The sequence below is a fragment of the Astyanax mexicanus genome, chromosome 6 (assembly GCF_023375975.1).
Source record: "Astyanax mexicanus isolate ESR-SI-001 chromosome 6, AstMex3_surface, whole genome shotgun sequence".
NCBI lineage: Eukaryota > Metazoa > Chordata > Actinopteri > Characiformes > Acestrorhamphidae > Astyanax > Astyanax mexicanus.
The window spans coordinates 7,188,057-7,207,947 of NC_064413.1; the positions used below are offsets into that span (position 1 = coordinate 7,188,057).

Sequence of the window (19,891 nt, forward strand, 5' to 3'; positions counted from 1 at the left end):
GAGGCCCATGGTGACTCTAGAGGAGCTGCATAGATCCATAACTAAGGTGAAAGACTCTGTTTACACCACAACTATTAAAGGTTTAGAAGGCCACAAATATGGTCTTTATGGAAGAGTGGCAAGAAGAAAGCCATTTTTAAAAGCAAGCCATAAGAAATCCATCCAGGGGACACTTCAAACATGTAGAGGAAGGTGCTGTGGTCAAATGAGACCAAAGGTAATCTTTTTGGCCTAAATATAAAAACATATGTATGTCAGAAAACTAATAGCACACATCCCCCTGTGTGGCAGCATCATGCTGTGAGGATGCTGGGAAAGGGAAAGGGAAGCTGGAAAATAAGGATGGTGCAATCCTGGAAGAAAACATGTTAGAACCTTCCAGCAAGACAATGACCCTAAAATTAATAAAAAATGGGATAAAAAAATAAATAAAATCTGGTCTTTGAGAAGAAAGCGATTTTTAAAAGCTTGGTCTATCGTTGGTCTATCACATAAAAAAGCCCAATAAAAAAATTACTTGTGGATGTAACGTGAAAAAAATTGGAAAGTCTCAAGGAGTATGAATATTTTTAATGCACTGTATATACCAATAAAATTGCAATGCCTTATAAATTCAAAATGTAATAAATAAAGTCAAAATGTAAAAAATTAAGTCCTTATAGGTGATCTTATAATTATGCAATTTATTATGCATTTTTAACATGTATTTATCATTATTACATGATGATAAGTAGTTGCATTAGTACTTGCATTAGAGGAATCAGGGTCAGACCAGGTGACTACAGAAAAACACAGAAGCAGATCTTATCGTTCCACTGAGTAGGAAGAACATTAATTACTCTGACGCATCTGGATAATTAAATCATGCCTTTCCTGTGCGAGTGTGTGAGTGTGTGTGTGTAAGAGAAAAAAAAGGGCCTCAGGAGAGAAACTGCTTTTCCTCACAGTCCTGAATCCCATCTGGGACCAGCTTTGCCGGGACAGTGAGGGGAAATGCCATCTAAATACCAACCAAATGCCAAGTAGTACGTGTGTGCATGCGTGTGTATATATATGTGTGTGTGTAAGTTTGTGTAAGTTTGTGTGTGTCTGTATATGTGTGTGTGTGTGCACACGGACCCAGTCCACAGCTGTACCCGACAGTGCCACACAGTTTCCCTGAAGCATTTCAACTCACAGCACTCATCCGGACTCTCACGGCCCACGCCGTCCAAAAATAGACCTCAGCTCCTCTCGCGGCGCGAGTCTCCTCAACATGGCACTTCAGCTGGACGTAAGCTACCCGACTTCGAGCCGCGTTTCATCCTGCATTCGCATCTTCTCACAGATTCTCACACTCGCAATTTAGTCATTTCCAATCCTGCCTACTCTCTAGGATCCCCTAATCACATGATGCTAGCTAGCAGTAGCATAGCGTAGCATGGTCTTTCACAGAAACACTCAAACTGCTGCTAACACAACACCAGAGTCAGGGATAGACTGGAGACTAAGTACCATATTTTTCGCACTATAAGGCACACTATATACAGGGGTTGTACAATGAAACTGAAACACCTGTCATTTTAGTGTGGGAGGTTTCATCATGGCTAAATTGGAGCAGCCTGGTGGTCAATCTTCATTAATTGCACATTAAGAGCACCAGTAAGAGCAGAGTGTGAAGGTTCAATTAGCAGGGTAAGAGCACAGTTTTGCTCAAAATATATTACAATGCACACAACATTATGGGAGACATACCAGAGTTCAAAAGAGGACAAATTGTTGGTGCATGTCTTGCTGACGCATCTGTGACCAAGACAGCAAGTCTTTGTGATGTATCAAGAGCCACAGTATCCAGGGTAATGTCAGCATACCACCAAGAAGGACCAACCACATCCAACAGGATTAACTGTGGACGCTGTAAGAGGAAGCTGTCTGAAAGGGATGCTCTGGTGCTAACCCGGATAACTGGATGTTAATCTACACAGACTTCTCTCCTAATACTGTTTATTAAGGTGAGTAAAGCGCTTTCATTTATTTATTTACAGTAAGTTTAGCTTTCCAGATTTCCACTAAGGCTAGAAGCAGTTGCCGCCCAACAGCGAGACACTGAGGAACACTGTGTGTTCCGGTAAGCCAGGCCACTATCAGCTAGCAGTTCGTCCCACATAGCTTGTTTTAACATGGTCAACATGCAGCCTACAGTCCGATATACTCACCTCTGAACAGCAAAAGAGCTAGCGCTTAGCGTGGTTAGCGGCTAATGCTAATGCTTCTCCAGCAGTGCTAAACTGAAACTCCTGTATAACGCTGTACTTCAGCAAATTGGCTTTACTGCTCTTAATACATGACTGGTAGAATTTATACATAAGGCGCACCAGATTATAAAGTCGATTTTTGGGAAAATTAAAGAAATTTAGGTTCCGAAAAATACTGTACCTTCTTTCTAGCCTGCACTTCTTAAAGGATATTAAAGGATATCAAACAGTGGATGTACATGTAAACCCTGTAGCCTACCAGATTATCTTGAGCTTTTAATAATGGGTATTTAAATGTACAAAAAAACAATAAGTGTTAAGATGGAGGAATGGAGGAAATTAATGCTGGTCTTGCTCCATATTCCACCTTAACAACATGTAAAAAGGAATTTTCCAGCTGGTGGGTTTCTTGCAAAGTGGATGCTGTGTTTTCTGTATCCCCTACATGGCTTGTGACAAACTGCAAATTGCAAATAGCTTTCTTTCTATTCCCATTAAAAGCAGATTTGGGAAGTACACAACTAATGGTTGCCCTGTGGACAGATACTCTCTCCTGAGCTGTGGATTTCTGCAGCTCCTCCAGAGTGACCATGGGCCTCTCGGCTGCTTCTTTAATCAGTGCTCACACTTTTTTAGATTTTTATTTATTTAAAAAATTGAAAAGTATGTGTCCTTTTCTTTTAACTTTACAGTTATTTGCTACTTTGTGTTGGGCTATCACGTAAAAATCCCAATAAAATAAGTTTAAATTAATTATATTTATGTGTGAAACATGAAAAAAACTGTCCACCTGGGGCCTGCAACACCACAGACCATCAAATTGACCCACAGGAATTAAGAGAAGGTTTCTTACGCAGGACGTATTCGGCTCCATCGTGGTCGAAGTCAGCGTCCTCCGGGAAGTGGTTAATCTGTGAACACACCCCTCTCTTCACTCCTGCGCACAGAGAGAGACAAGCTGTCAAGGTCAGGAAGTTGAAACACACAGCAGATAAAGTTCAGATACACTGATTTTAGTGTGGATCACAATTACTCACACTGAAGTTTGGAATCAAATCATATTAAACAAATGATTAAATTTTAGTGCACTTTTGGAAGCTCACAATTTCTCTATGAACTCAACCATCCAATTATCTTCCAACCATCCAACCAGCATCTATATAAACATCAGGCCCTGTTCACATCTGGCATTATGGGTGATCTGATCATAGTGACGCATCGCAATCAGATCGCTCATCCTGATCACATTCGAAGCTCCGCCCACATTAACCCCAGCAGCACCAAAAGTATTTGCCCCTTACAGATTTCTTTTGCTTTTGCTTTTTTGTCATACTTACATTTTTCAGACAAAGATAATCTAAGTAAATACAAAAAGCAGTTTTTAAATTAATTGAAAAAATAATTGATAAATAATTGTATTTATTAACGAAACAAAAAAAAAAACAATCCAATTTATTCTGGCGTTTTCCTATGTGAAAATGTAAGAGAATGCATTTTGTAAAGCTGAGTTCAATCTTACTAGACGCCACAACCAGGCTGGATTACTGTCAGGCCTGTAGAATCAAGAAACCACTTATATAAAACCTGTCTGACAACATGAAGCAGATAAAATACCTCAGAAAACAACACATTATGCTACGATCTAAAAAAAAAAATTCAACAACAGATGAGAAAACAAAAAGTGATTGACATTTATCAGTCTGGAAATGTTTATAAATTAATTTCTAAAGCTTCTATGAAAACATGGAACAGTGGTGAGTGACCCTTTTAAAAAAATACTCCAAAAGGGCATGGATAACTCATCCTAGAGGTCCCAAAAGAAACCAGAACAGCTAAAGAACCACAGGCCTGGGCGAAAATGGTCTCCATGGGAGAGTTCCGAGGCAAAAATCCCTCTCCTGACCAAAAATATCACAAAGGCTCATCTCACATTTGCCAAAAAACATCTTGATGATCCCTAGCAAAATAAGCTTTTTTGTTAAAGTTGTGTATCCTATTACAACTGTTGTAAGACTAACACAGCATTTTAAAAAAGCACATCACACCTACAGTAAAACATGGTGGGGGTAGTCTTATGGTCTGCTTCAGGACAACTTTCTGTCATTGATGGAACTATGAATTCTTCTCTTTCCTAGAAAGTTCTGAAAAAGAATGTCCAACCATCTGTTTGTGACCTAAAGCTCAGGCGTACTTGGGTTCTGCAGCAGGACAATGATCCGAATGATCACACCAGCAAGTCCACCTCTAATTGGCACAAATTAAAATAATAATATAAATAAAATGAAGATTTTGGAGTGGCCTAATCCAAGTCTGATTGAGAAGGCTGTTCATGCTTGAAAACCCTTTATTGATAATGATTTTAAATGATTACACAAAGAAGATTGGTCCAAAAATCCCCCCCAGAGATAAAAGTGAAAGACTGCTTGATTGCACTTGTTTTTGCCAAAGGTGACACAAACAAGTTATTAGGTTTAGGGGTCAAATACGTTTTCACACAGAATCACACAAGTTGGTTTGGATAGATGTTTTTCCTTATGATTTAAAAACTGCTTTTTGTATTAATTTATGTTATCTTTGTCTGATATTAAAGTTTGTTTAATAATCTGAAAGATGTAAATATGACAGTTAAGAGGAGGATCAGATCATCAAACCATGATCAGATCACCCAGGACCCACATTATTGCCAGCTGTGAACAGCAGGGCCACAGTTATGCATACATCAGCCTATCAGCAAACTAGATAACTGGAGATCGCTCTAATTAGGATATTAAAAAAAACATAATATTTTTTCTCTTCTTTTTTGGAATTGCCTTAACATTCCTGGTAAAATCCCACAATCCCGCTGGAGCTGATTAGCAGGATCAGGTGTGTCAGGGCAGGGAACACACGCAGAGTGCAGGCCAGGAGATCCTCGGACCAGTAAACTCAGCTGTGTTACACAATTGTCCCAAAGCAATAACGCTTTAGAGCCGGGCCTCGCCGGCCCGCACACGCGTCCCTGTGGAGCGCGACGGTACGGGTAATTAAAGGATGAGCTGAATCAGGAGCTTTACAGCGGGAAGAGCGCTTAGAACCCAGACCCAGGAACAGCTTCAGTCCCTAAGGTACTACTGTTAGTATTATGTCATTTTAAAGGGCCCTCGACCTACATTTTCCTATATTGTGTTTCCATATTGTGAACCAAAGACAGTTGAGTTTCTTTTTTTTACGTGACCATTTCCTAACCTCTCTTTTTGCCCCACAGAGGCAGAATACACCTAGGCCACGCCCACATTTTAACACTTTAAGGCAGGGGTGTCCAAACTTTTTTTGTTGGGGGCCAGAAGGAGAAATATATTTGAAGTCCCAGGCCACAGACTCTGTAATAAAACAAATAATGAAATATACCACTTTAAATAATACATTTTCCTGATTATTTCATTTACACACCATTTTACTTGACTAACTGTCTTTATCTTTGACAGTGTTGTGTAAATTAAGATTTTTCAAATTGATGTTTAATTTCATGATGTCTCTTAATATTAAACTCCTTAAGTATGGCCCATTTTTCTGCGCTACAGCTGCGCACTCTCTCCGCTTTTACACTCTTTTGTCCAGTTTTTCTGCGCTAGAAATGCGCACCCTCTCCGCTTTTAGACTCTTTGGCCTGTTTTTCTGCGCTAGAAATGCGCACTCTCTCCGCTTTTAGACTCTTTTGCCCCGTTTTTCTGTGCTAGAAATGCGCACTCTCTCCGCTTTTAGACTCTTTGGCCCGTTTTTCTGTGCTAGAAATGCGCACTCTCTCCGCTTTTAGACTCTTTGGCCTGTTTTTCTGTGCTAGAAATGCGCACTCTCTCCGCTTTTAGACTCTTTGGCCTGTTTTTTGCGCTAGAAATGCGCACCCTCTCCGCTTTTAGACTCTTTGGCCCGTTTTTCTGTGCTAGAAATGCGCACTCTCTCCGCTTTCAGACCCTTTGGCCCGTTTTTCTGTGCTAGAAATGCGCACCCTCTCCGCTTTCAGACCCTTTGGCCCGTTTTTCTGTGCTAGAAATGCGCACTCTCTCCGCTTTTAGACTCTTTGGCCTGTTTTTCTGCGCTAGAAATGTGCACTCTCTCCGCTTTTAGACTCTTTTGCCCCGTTTTTCTGTGCTAGAAATGCGCACCCTCTCCGCTTTCAGACCCTTTGGCCCGTTTTTTTGCGCTAGAAATGCGCACTCTCTCCGCTTTTAGACTCTTTGGCCTGTTTTTTGCGCTAGAAATGCGCACCCTCTCCGCTTTTAGGCTCTTTGGTCCGTTTCTGACACCTAGTGTTCAAACGTTGAATCTCACGCTCCAAAAAAGGAAACGGGCCGCAAATGGCCCGCGGGCCGTATTTTGGACACCCCTGCTTTAGGGGAAACAAATTCAGCACATGTTTTTAGAATGACGTTACATTAAGAACATGCCAAAAAGCTGCTGATGCACAAGTTTAAGAACTATAAAGTTGCAATAAAAAGTATGTGAACCCTTTGGGATTACTTGGAATTCTGCATGAATTGGTCATTAAATGTGTTCTGATTTTCTATCTATATAAGTCACAACAATAGACAAACACAAACACAATCTGCTTAAACTAATACCACACAAAAAATACATATGTTTGTATGGTTTTATTATTAAACACAACATGTTATCATTCACAGCGAGGGGGGGAAACATTTGGTTGAGGTTTTTGCTGCCAAAGGAGGGTCAACCAGTTATTAAATACAAAGGTTCACATACTTTTTCCACCTCTCACTGTGAATGTTAACATGTTGTGTTCAATTAAACCATGCAAACATATAATTTTTTGTGTGGTATCAGTTTAAACAGACTGTGTTTGTCTATTGTTGTGACTTAGATGAAGATCAGAACACAATAAATGACCAATTTATGCAGAAATCCAAGTAATCCCAAAGGGTTCACATATTTTTCTTGCAACTGTATATAATTTTGACATGATTTTAAATGTAAATGTAAATAAATGTAAAGTCTAATGATTATTTTTCTGATTATTCAATTGGTCAACCTGGAATTGAACCCCAGTCTCCCACATAGTAGCTCACTGGCAGGCAGTGGTGTTATCCACTGCACCACACCAACCAGATGCTATAATAGAATTAATCTTCTGCTTAATTTGAGAATTTGATGGAAAAGTTGTATCTAAATTTATCCAGACGATGCAGAAGGGGGACCACATATACATGTAGAAAAATCCCACAAATGTATAAATAGTCTATAAAATAATAATAATAATAATTATACAATGATTTCCATGCACAATGAACAGAAGGAAAATGCCTAATCAACTAAACAATCAGTAATTATAATAATAATTCTAATTCCACCAAATGGGGGCCATTTGCTTGTTGTAACTAAAAACTCATTCCTGTTACTTTCATTCCTGTTACTCAAAACATAAAAAAGGAACAGGAGTGAGTTACAGTAACAGGGATGATTTTCTTTTGACATAAATACCAATTATTTGAACACGCAGTCAACCGTGTCTTTAAAATAAAGACTTTCTTGGAGGAAAATCAGAGGAATTAGTGGACTTGCTTTTAAAAACACGATTTTTAAATGTTACATGAGTTTTGTAACCAACTTCAGATTAGAAACCTTGTAAAAAAAAAAAAAAAAAGTAAAGCTGCCTGAGTTTGAATAGTTAAAAACATGTGTTATTAGATTCAGAGTTGAAAAAAAAAAAAAAAAAGTTAAATTTGGAAGAAGAGTTACAACCAGCAAATGGCGCCCATTCGGTGGAATGGCCTGTATAACACAGCTTATACACAAACACATCTAATGATGCATTATGATCACAAATTATCAGGCATGATAAACGTGGCTATTATGGTGGGTTATACTTTATTTTTATAAATATGTATAATTAAGTATGTTTATAATGCCTTAGGAATGCATTACAATCTCTTGTAGGTATGTTGATGGAGCCTTATAGAGATGACATTCATAGAAACATCCTTTGTACTTTCGCACTCTTATTGTACATTAAACACACACACACACACACACACACACTAAACCTGGCACAATGCCAGCACACACACACACACACACACACACACAGAACACAGAGCACAGAGGGCCCTGGAGTGATGCAGGCAGTTGGATAGCTACCCGCTCCAGTGCCGACAGACAGACTGACGCATTATGACGACATCAGGGGGATGCACTATGATGACAGCATGACTGGTGGTGGTGGATGGATGGAGGGATGGCGTGAGAGTGTGGTGGAGAGATGAGACACAGACGGAAGGAGAGGAGGACAGAGGCGGGGGACAGTCTCGCTGCTTTCTGTCTGTTTAACTGTCCTCACCGGGGTTAGTCTGTAACAGAGAGACGGGAGTCAGCAGCGCAGCGTTCGACCACACAAACCCCACCAATCAGGAGGGGTTACCCGGACCCCACCATCAAAAACCTTTGCCGCACTTTGGGCTGAACAGAGAGGTAGAGTAGTGAAGTCGTTGGGATTACTTGGATTTCTGCATAAATTAATCATTAAATGTGTTCTGATCTTCATCTACATCACAACAACAGACAAACACAGTCTGCTTAAACTAATACCACACAAAAAATGATATATTTTTGCGAGGTTGAACCCCAAGGCCAGGGGTGAAACGCAAGTGTAAAACATCTGGCCTGTGAGGTTGTTTGAACTGTAATGATCGATAAGGAAAAAATAAAACACTTATCTTGCGAACTTTAGTTTACATGCCTCCGCTGTCTCTATGCCACGTGACTTCAGTTTCTGCCCATCCCCGTTCTGTAGATTTATTTCTAAACTCTGTCGCTATTTTAACACTTTATTATATTATTTTTACGCTATTTTCTGTTGGGACAAGCCATAAAAATAAGCTGTTTACTGGGTGTAAGATAGCAATAAGCATCGTGATGTGCCTCACGCAGGGTGTACGATAGGGCCCAATGTGTTGGGGCTGCCAGACCTGTTTAGAAGCACAAAATTACCATTGAATGCTACTAAACAGTAACAACTTTAACAATTAAAGCACAATTTAAAATCAGTCAATGCACATCAATGATAGTAAAAGCAGTTGTGCCTGCAGTGTGATTGACTGAAAGGCGTTCTATGAGTGCCATTATCAGCCGGTAATGCACTGTAACCAAAGCTCTCCATGTATTACTCCACCACATACAGATAGCAACGATGCTGCGCTTACCAGCCAAACATATATATATATAATGTGTCATACTGGAACTGCTGTGCTGCTCTACGACTGTATATTATATTAATATTATATTAATATTACATGTTATAGCACTCCCTTTCGTGTATTATTGCTTAATTATTCTGTATAATGTGTTGTTATCAAGTGGTATGTTGTTTACCTGTAACAACACTAGCAATGATAGCTGATATCTGTGTGATGTCATTCTTAGCTCTAACATTTGCATTTCTTCGACCAGTCTCTTTCTTACTATTAAATCATTTACAGAGGAAAGTGAGACCTGCAGTTCTTTAAATGCTGCTCTGGGTTCTTTTGTGACCTCCTGGATGAGTTGTCGTCCGGCCAGCCGGCCACTCCTGGGAAGGTTCACCAGTGTTCCATCTACATCTAACATCTACAGCTGGACAGTACTTGTGTGTACCACTGATTTGATAAGACACTAATAGATAGACTAATAGGGCATGGACAACTCATCCAGGAGGTCACAAAATAACCCAGAACAGCATTGCTTTAGTTATGGTCAGTGTTAATGATTCAGTAATAAGAAAGAGACTGAAAGAGAAAATATTTATGCAAATTACAGTTTATGAATATTTAAGGGTTAATTAATTACCCTGTAGTCTTTTCTTATTTTTGTTCATATTTATTACTGATCCTAAGTGTAACATTTTGTTATGTGTATTGTACAAGAAAATGTGAAACGTGAAAAGGTGACATTTAAAGCTGAGGATTTTAACCATCCGTTTCATTAATGACATCAAGCTCACCAGCTTGAACACAGATATGAAGGTCACCCCGGTCTCCACACCAGCCTATCCATTTTGGCTCCTATTTACAGATATTCCAGCCCGTTGGAACCATATCATCCCTATGGCTGACCCATAGCGACCATGGCTGAGCCACTCGCTCTCATGCACCAGCACGTCACCTCTTTGTGATGAGATTGGCTCTGTGTTCCTGACCTTGCTCTCGCTCCTCTGGGAGCTTGGAGCTGGAGGAGGATACACACAGGAAAGCAGTTCATTGACTCCAGTCTGTATAATCTAGTCTTACAGCATTAAAGTGAAAATTCTACGTAAAATCACATTGCACATGTTCCCCCATCATCCCAATTATGCAGTGGCGTAAAAAAGTATTTGCACCCCAAAGATTTCTTTAGTTTTTGCTTTTTTGTCATACTGATATTTTTCTGATTATCAAACAAACTTTAACATCAGACAAAAAATAAAAAAAAACACTTTTTAAGTGATAATTTTACTTATTAAAGAAAAAATAATCTCCAAGCCAATCAAGCCCAGTGTGAAAAGCCATAAAAACCTAATAATTGCTTGAAATTAAGCTCCACCGCTAACTGGAAATAAGTCTTTCACATTTCTTTGGAGGAATTTTAGTCCGCTCTCCTTTACAGAACAGTTTTAAGACACATTATAGACACATTTCCAGCATGAACAGCCTGTTTAAGATCATCATACCACAGTATCTCAACCAGACGTTGACTAGGCCACTCCATAACCCTTATTTAGGTTTTTTTTTTTTAGTTTGTTTGCTTTGGTGAGTCATTGTCCTGCTGCAGAACCCAAGTATGGCTGAGCTCGAGGTCACAAACAGATTGCCAGAGCTTCTGCTTAAAGATTGTCTGGTAAACAGCAGAATTACTGGTTCCATCTATTACAGGGGTGTAACAAAGCATCGTTACGGACAAATTTGAAGATATGCACTGTGGAAAGGATTATGGACCATTATGCCACCTCAGACAGTTGCATTGTTTCAACAGCAGAGGGTGTAATCCCACTAGTGCAAGCCAGAGAACCAGTGGGCGTAATCAAAGAGAGGAGCATATGTGAATTAGTTTAGACTGAAGCCAATTACACAGCTGCTTTTGCATGTCAGTCAGTTTTATTAAGCCAATCAGCAGCCAGAATTATCCAGCTGTCCATCATTTTCTGCTGCAGACTCTTAAAGAGGTTTGTTATGAGAAAGTCTAAGGTTCTAATGTCTGTGAAAGAGCTACCAGAGCAAATACTGGCACAAACTTGAGCTGCGACTGGAGGATCTGATGTTTCTCTTGTCATAAAAACTCAATAACGTTTTGTGTGTTCGTGTATTTTCACTTGGGTCTCCACTGCTCTTATAAACACTCTTGGAAACTTGAAAAAAATCCATCCATCCATTTTCTGTTAATCAGCTAGAAGAGTTTAGTGTCAGGAATCATCATATGCTTCTATGAGTCGTTTGGATGCTACTTTATTGTGATGTCACAATAAGGAAACCTGCATAGAAGAACCACCCTGGCACCACCACTTATCCATCAATCTCCGCCACAGAGCCCCATTGACTAGATCAGTTGAAGATATGCCATTTCGGTTTGTTTGAGAACCATGGACAATACCATCATTTTGGTTAAGGCAGATCATTTGGTTAAGCAGACCTCGTCTGAGGGAGGGATCTATACCTACTGTCTGTGGAAAGTCAGCAGATGAGGGAGATGTATTCAGATAAGTACTCAAATAATGGATTTGTGTTTTTATTGCAGTTAAGCATGAACTAGCTCTACTGTGAACATGTTTTGCCATTTATCACAAGCTAAGCAACAGATAATTTCCATAAAAAGGACAGAGCCCTTAAACGACTTGTTTTGAAAGGGACTAAAACCGGCAAGAATAGAGCTGAGAATAGGTGAGATCTCTTCATGTGAGAAAGAGATTTTCTGCAAAGCACATGAAACATGAAACATGAACATGTTTTGTATAGCCCATGGACGCATTCTAACAAAATGTATCTTTAATTTGCACTACGATTGTAGCTGGACTAGACCGCGTTCTGTCTCAAGAGATGCTTTTGGCAAGAGTAAAAAGTAAAAAGTCGCCAAAAACATAAGAAAGACATACTTCAGTAAAGATGGATGAAAACATGTCTTGGTGGGGTGACTCAGTTTGAGGTAAGGGTTTAATATTTGTCAAAATCTGGCTTTAATGGAAACTGTTGTTGTGCAGACGTGGAGACTGGGTCGTCTGTCCTCGGACGAATAGTGATGTAAGGCTTGGCATTCATTATGCAGAGCCAGAATGGGAGATGTTTCCACTTCACCTACTCTCAGGCGCTCTGCTACTTAGCATCCATCTTGGCTCCCAAACCCTGGGGACAGTGAGGATTACTTGACCTCTAAACTGCACCTACTGTGGAGCGCTGCAGCCAACGGCGGGGCGGGGGTGTCGGGGGATGAAGGCAGGATAAATGGAGAGAAAGAGAGATGAAGAGAAAGGCAGATTTGCTGCAGAGAGAGAACGAAAGAGAGAGCAAGCGTAGCAAGTGGTGATTTGAAGGCCTGGGCTTATCTTTAATTGAATGTTTTGTTATCAGGGAGCTTAGCCATAAGGCTAAATTAACAGGGCACAATGGCTGCAGTACAGGCTGAAGGGAGGGAACGTTAGGAAGGGGACGAGCGAGAGAACATTAGGTGTTTAAAAGCGACCAAACAGCCCATGACTTCCATTCCCTCTGAGGCAGGGCCTCGGGATAACTAACTGCAGTGTTTTAATTAGCATTTCATCTGCTTATTTCCATCTTCCTACCTATGCCCTGCACTTGAACAGCGGAGAAAATAACAGCTGTGGACTCTGTGCAAAGGTCAGAGAGCGCCTGTTTTGTTTTTTATCATTTATTTCTTTTTTATTCCATTTTCTTCCAAACCCACTATTACCACTAGGATTCTCCGAACCACTACTAATGACTCACACACCAGGGTCCAAAGTCCAGACCTTAGTATCATTGAATGAGTTTAGCAGGATTTGTGAAAACAATAAGAAGCAAAACCTCTTTGCATCTGATTTAATAGCACTCCCACCACCATGTTTAACAGATGAGGTGGTGTGGGTTGGATCTTGGACAAGAGGTGTTGAAAAATCTCTTAATCTACATATTTTAGAACACTCCCACCACCATGTTTAACAGCTGAAATGGTATGATTTGGATCTAAAGGGTGAAGACTAGCACATGCCTCCTCTGATACATGTGAAGGCCAATTATCCAACCCATTCACTAGGATTTGTGAAAACTGTAAGAAGGAAAACATCTCTGCATCTGATTTCATAACACTCCCACCACCATGTTTAACGGATGAGGTGGTGTGGTTTAGATCTTAGACAGGAGGTGTGGAAAAATCTCTCTATCTACATATTTCAGAACACTCCCACCACCATGTTTAACAGATGAGGTGGTGTGGTTTGGATCTTCGGCAGAAAGTGTGGAATAATTTCTCTCTACATATTTCAGAACACTCCCACCACCATGTTTAACAGCTTATATGGTATGATTTGGATCTTGGGTAGGAGGTGCCAAAAGATAAAGTATATAGTGCTCACACCCACTAGTGCTCGAAGAAAATATAATTACTGTTTAAATTAGGGCTGAACAGATTTTTAAAACTGCAATATATATATATATATATATATATATATATATATATATATATATATATATATATATATATATATATATATATAAATTATATATATTTGTTTTATTGTTTTTTTTTTCAGAAAGAAAACTAGTGCAGTGTCATTTTTTTCAATATCATGCAGACCTAGTTTAAATGTGATTTTGGGATGGGAAGGTTTAAATGTGATTTTTAATGTGTGTACAACTTTTGACAGGTGCTGTATATAAAATAGGGCATCTCAGTAGATGATGTGGCCGAGAAATCAGTAAAAAACTCTTTAATGTTGTTGGTTTTTATGTTGGTTTTAGACCATTTTAAAGGTGGTATTGTGTTTGCATGCTTTTAACCTTTTTAACCTTTTACAAATAAAAAAAATAATAAAACATTATTTTTCTGTTGTTAGAAACTAAAATATTGCTCAAATATTTTAAGAAAATCTAGTTTATTTTTTAATATTGACCAACCCTAAATGCATCCAGACAAACAAACAGACAAACAAACAAACAGACAAACATTCAGCTGTAAATGCTCTGTATTGTTAGTCCGAGCTGGAAACACCTGCTGTGAAAGAATGCATATGTGGGCGGAGCCTCGTTAGATCAATGCACCTTAACCACTGACAGCCCCCCTTAACCCCCCAGTAAAGGCGTTAAAGTGTCTGACCCTCCAGGCAGCAGATCCTCCACAGGCCCGAGTGTGTGAGGGCCCCGGGGTCCTTCTTGTCCTTGTTGTGGGGGTCATCCTGCGTGACGTTGGCCGTGCTGTTGCAGATCAGAGCCCGGGAGTACAGCCAGTAATCCGTCCCGATTGCCACCGTCATCAGGCCAAAGGAGGCGAACGCCCCCACGATGGTGAGGAGGATCTGAATCCCCTTCTCACACACCATGCCTGCAGGACACACACACACACACATATACACACACACTTTATTATATAGACTGTAAACATGAAAAATATTTTTATATTTTAAATAACAACTTAATGACACAATCATATAGAGGTTCTCAAAAAGGGATAATACACTATCTGGCCAAAAAAGGTCACACACTCTACTATATATTTGATTGCGGGACATTCACTGTGGCATTGTTTCAATAAGCTTCAGCAATATCACAAGATTTATTTTAATCCAGTGTTGCTGCATTAATTTTTCACCAAGATCTTGCAGCAGCATTGATGATGGTAGAGTCTGACCACTGCACAAAGCAGCTCTTCTCCATCCAGCACAATGAGGTTAAGATCTGGACTCTGTGGTGAACTCTCTCTCAATCCATGTGTGAAAATGATGATCTCATGCTCCCTGAATCCTGAACTCTTTCACAATTCCAGCTCCATGAATTTTGACATTGTCATCTTGGAATATGGCCTTGTTCATCAGGGAAGAAAAAATCCATTGATGGAATAATCTGGTCTATATTCAGTATATTCAGGTAGTCAGCTGACCTCATTCTTTCAGCACATACTGTTGCTGAACCTAAACCTGCAGACCAACTGCAGCATCAACCCCCACATCATTTACTTACTTAAATCCAGGTGGTGACTTTTTTTTTTGGCCAGGCAGTGTAATATCATCATTTTTGAAACGACAAATAAAAACCTCTGGAATATAATCAAGAGGAAGATGGATGATCTCAGCCATCAAACCAAACTGAACTGCTTGTATTTTTGCACCAGGACTGGAATAAATTTACCCAAAAGCAGTGTATAAGAGTGGTGGAGGACATGAATGTGATTAAAAACCAAGATTATTAATTTGATTACTGAACTTTTAAAACTTGTTTTCTTTGCATTATTTTAAGGTCTGAAAGCTCTGCATCTTTTGTTATTTCAGGCATTTTCTGCAAATAAATGCTCTAAATGATAATATTTTTATGTGGAATTTGGAAGAAATGTTGTCCGTAGTTTAAAGAATAAAACAACAATGTTCATTTTACTTATATAGGTATTTAAACATATACCTATAAATAGCAAAATTAGAGAAACTGAACATTAAAGTATTCCCTTATTTTTTTCCAGAGCTGTACTGAATGCAGTCAACTTTAAATTTGTATTGTTATTTACTATGAAGCATTAAGGCCATTTTTATTTTAACTGTTTGTGTTTATAGTTTATATGCATGTATTAAATATTATGAACTATTAAGTACTGTGGTCCATGGTTTGTTACCATACATTATTTTTATTTTAGAGTATTATTATTTTATACAAAAACTTGATAGGTAACTGCGGATTGCAAAATAGTTTGTACAAAATTAATTTTCTTTTTTTTACTGAATGTTTAAAACTTACATTTATACAAAACACAGAACCAATCAAAATGTTTAAAGATACCTTTTCATTGTTTTAAATTATTTTTCATTTTTCTATAAATAAAAGCTGAAGTCATCCAGACTATGGAGGAACACATAAAGAATCATGTAGTAACTTAAAAGTGTTAAACAAACCAAAATACTCTGTGAAAAAAAAAATAAAATAAAAATTATTTGTGGTTTCTGAGGCTGGTAACTCTGATAAACTTAGCCTCTGCAACAGAGGAAACTCTTGCTCTTTCTTTCCTGGAGCGGTCCTGATGAGAGCCAGTTTCTTCTTAACATTTTTAATGGTCTTTGCAACTACACTTGAGAATACTTTCAAAGTCCTTGAAATGTTCTGGATTGATTTTCCTTTACTTAGTTGAGTAGGTCTTGCCATAATATGTATTAAAACATTACTTAAACTTTCAATATTACACTGCACCCGTTTCCAACGTTACACAGTTAACAGTAGGCCTGATTTTCATTTAATAGTCATATTTCATCCATTTCCAAGATCACACTCCACAAATTACACAAAATCTTTCTTTGCTATGGTAATTTCTGGCTGTTTTTTTTTTATTACAATAAATAAATTAGTTAGAAACAGGGACGACTTTAAATCAGAACAGAAAACAGAAATGACTCAAAGAGTCTCCAGTCTCTAACTTCTGTAATGTTACAGTTGTCTGCCATATACACAGTAGTGGGTAAGCAGGTGAAGTCAATAATAAAGGCACTAATATGTATAAAGAATAATAGATAAACAGTTTTACAATATATATCATTAAATAATAAATAAAAATAAAATAAATATAACAGTTTTTAACAAACTGGACAATTCATGTCTGACCTGACGGCGAGTTTCTGTCCTTCGACTCAATTTTGCCGGCTTTCTTTTCCTCGTCAGATGAGAATGTGCTGTCCCGTCGATCCGGGCAGCATCCATCGACTGTCCTCACACACTCCTCCTCTCCCTCCTGCACTCGTCCCTCTTCCCTCGCTCTTCTGCTCTTCCTTCTTCTCTCTCGGAGCGAGTGAAGAGCTGCACGAGAGTCTCTGCTTCCTCTGAGACCCCTTATTCACTCAGTTACCATACTTCAGCCTGAGAGGGAGAGAGACAGAGAGAGAGAGAGAGAGAGAGACAGAGAGAGAGAGAGAGAGAGAGAGAGAGAGAGAGGTTATTACTGTACGAAAGTGTTCTGGCTTCCGAAGTTTTCTGAATGGAGCTTAGAGGCCGACAGTAGGTCTACGATGTTGCCATGGCAACACCCTGGGCTCCATAGGCTTCATCAGTACAAGAGAGAGACAGAGAGAGAGAGAGCGAGGTGCAAAGAGAGAAAGAGAGAGAGCGATAGAGAGGTGCAGAGAGAAACAGAGATAATATAAGAAACTGTGTATGAGAGACAAAGTCAAAGAGAGTGGGAGTCAAAATAGTGTGCGACAAAGAGAAAGAAACATAAAGAAAGAGAGAAAAGAAAAAGAAAGAAGGACAAGGAAGAGAGAGAAAGAGAGGGAAGGGAAAGGTACAAAGAAAAAAACTAACAATATCAAGACAAATAAAAGAAAAAGAAAGAAAGACACAACAGAAAGGAAAAGAAAGATAGGGAAAATGTGAAAAAGAGAAAAGCGAGAGAAGTTAGAGAGAAAGACTGAGAATGAAAGACAAAGTCAAAGAAAGGAAGAAAGTGAGAAAGAAAGAAAAAGAAAGAGATAGAGACAGAACATAGGAAAAGGCAGAAAGAGTAAAGAATATATAAAGAAGAGAAAGAGAGATAAAGAAAGAGAGAGAGGAGGAAGAAGGAAGGAATGAAAATGAAAAGAGATAAAGACAGAGGACAGGAAGAAAGATGGATAAGGTTTGGAAATGGAAAATGAGAGAGAAAGAAGGTAGAAAAGGGAGAGAGATAGAAAGATAGAGGGAAAAAAAGAATAAAAACGAGTGACTGAGAGGAAGAAAGAGTAAGGCTACAACAGAGCCAGAAAAGTAAGGAAAAGATTTTGAAGTGCATGAGATGAGAAGAGAAAGCGAAAGGAAAGACAAAGGTACAGGGAAAGAAGAGAAGAAGGGAAAAAAGGAGAAAGAGAAAAATAAAGGAAAGAGAGGATAAAGAAAAGGACAGATACATTTAGAGAAAGGGAGAAAAAAAGAGAAAGGGCCGGAGAGAAACAGCAGAGAGAAGCAAGAGAAAAAAGTAAAGAGAAAGATGAAGAGAAATAGATACAGAGGAGAACATGTAAAAAAGGAGAGATAGAAAAGAGTGATGAGGAGAAATAGAACAAAGTGAGAGGGATATACTGACAACAAGATACAGAGGGAGAGATGAAGAAAGTTTGCAACAAAGAGAGAGAGAGAAAGGGACAGAAATAATTTAAAGAGTGAGAAATGGAACGAGTTAGATAAGAGAAAAAGGGAACAAATGAGAAATGGTATGAGAGAGATACAGAAAAAAAGGATGAAAACAAGAGAGAGTGAACAGAAAGAGAAAGGAAGAAAGAGAAGAAAGTGTAAAAAAAGAACAGAGAGACTCAAAAGAGGGAAAAGGGAAATGGAGATAGAGAGAAAGAGAGAAAGAGAGAGAGAGAGAGAGAGAGAGAGTAGTACAGTAAACCACAAACAGCCTGTACTGGTCTCTGTGTCCCTGCAGAGATATGTACTGTATAAGATCTACTAGAAAGCCACACACACACACACACACTACACACCACACACACACACGTATCCTACAAAACCCAGAAAACCCAAGAACAATCACACAGTGCTGTAAATGTAGCAGGCGTAGTTTATCAGGCATAATGCAGCTCAGTGCTGGGCCGTTAATAATTCAGAACCCAATATGGCTCAGCCATTAAAATAGGTTACACCCTGTCTGCACTGTGGAGATTCTGCTCCAAACAAACCTGAACCCGCTCCAGTTCTGCTGAAACCAGTGTGTACAGAACACACTACTGTTTACGCTGATATGCTAGTCACAGGTACCGTCTCACCTGTGTAAACATTATGATGTGATTAGCGCTGTAGTCCCATATTCAAATATAAACTCGGCAGCCGATTAGGTGGAAAATACTGATTTTAAAGGGCACATACTTTTTCAAAACTGTAAAAGGGTTCCCGCGGGTCTTCAAAAAGACTTCAATTTGCTGTAGGTATTACATTTTCAATGATTTATAAAGGAAAATAAAAAAAAGTCGTCAGGGGTGCCCAAATTAGTTGCAACATTAGGGGCAAGCTAGCTAACATACTAATGTTAACAGCAAGTTAGCTACATAACCAGGGAGAGAAGCTAGCTAACATAGTAATGTTAGAAGTAATTACCTAGCATATCAACGTTAGCAGTGAGCTAGTTAACATACTAATGTTAGCAGCAAGCTAGCTAACATACTAACGTTACGGTGAGCTAGCTAACATATTAACACTAGCACCAAGTTAGCTAACAAACTAAAATTAGTGGCGAGTTAGCTAACATATTAACATTAGCAGCAAGCTAGCTAACATACTAACGTTACAGTGAGCTAGCTAACATATTAACACTTGCGCCAAGTTAGTTAACAAACTAATATTAGTGGCGAGTTAGCTAACATACTAATATTAGCAGCGAGCTAGCTAGCATATTAACACTTGCGCCAAGTTAGCTAACAAACTACCATTAGTGGCGAGTTAGCTAACATACTAACATTAGCAGCGAGCCAGCTAACAAACTTCCATTAGTGGTGAGTTAGCTAACAT

General features: G+C 39.0%; 1 protein-coding gene across 7 annotated transcripts in view; it reads right to left on the reverse strand.

The window, feature by feature from the left end:
- Positions 1 to 19,891, reverse strand: part of cacng8b (calcium channel, voltage-dependent, gamma subunit 8b) — a 51,021-nt gene that overhangs the window by 7,051 nt on the left and 24,079 nt on the right. For all 7 annotated transcript variants that reach the window (XR_007439566.1, XR_007439565.1, XR_007439562.1 and 4 more), the window contains exons 2-4: positions 17,018 to 17,269; positions 14,538 to 14,762; positions 3,088 to 3,171 (exon numbers count right to left, since the gene is read on the reverse strand). Coding sequence is in view for 2 of the 7 variants with exons in the window: in XM_022674000.2 (XP_022529721.1) it covers positions 3,088 to 3,171; positions 14,538 to 14,760 (307 nt within the window). In the remaining 5 variants the exon portion in view is untranslated. The remainder of the gene's footprint in view (positions 1 to 3,087; positions 3,172 to 14,537; positions 14,763 to 17,017; positions 17,270 to 19,891) is intronic.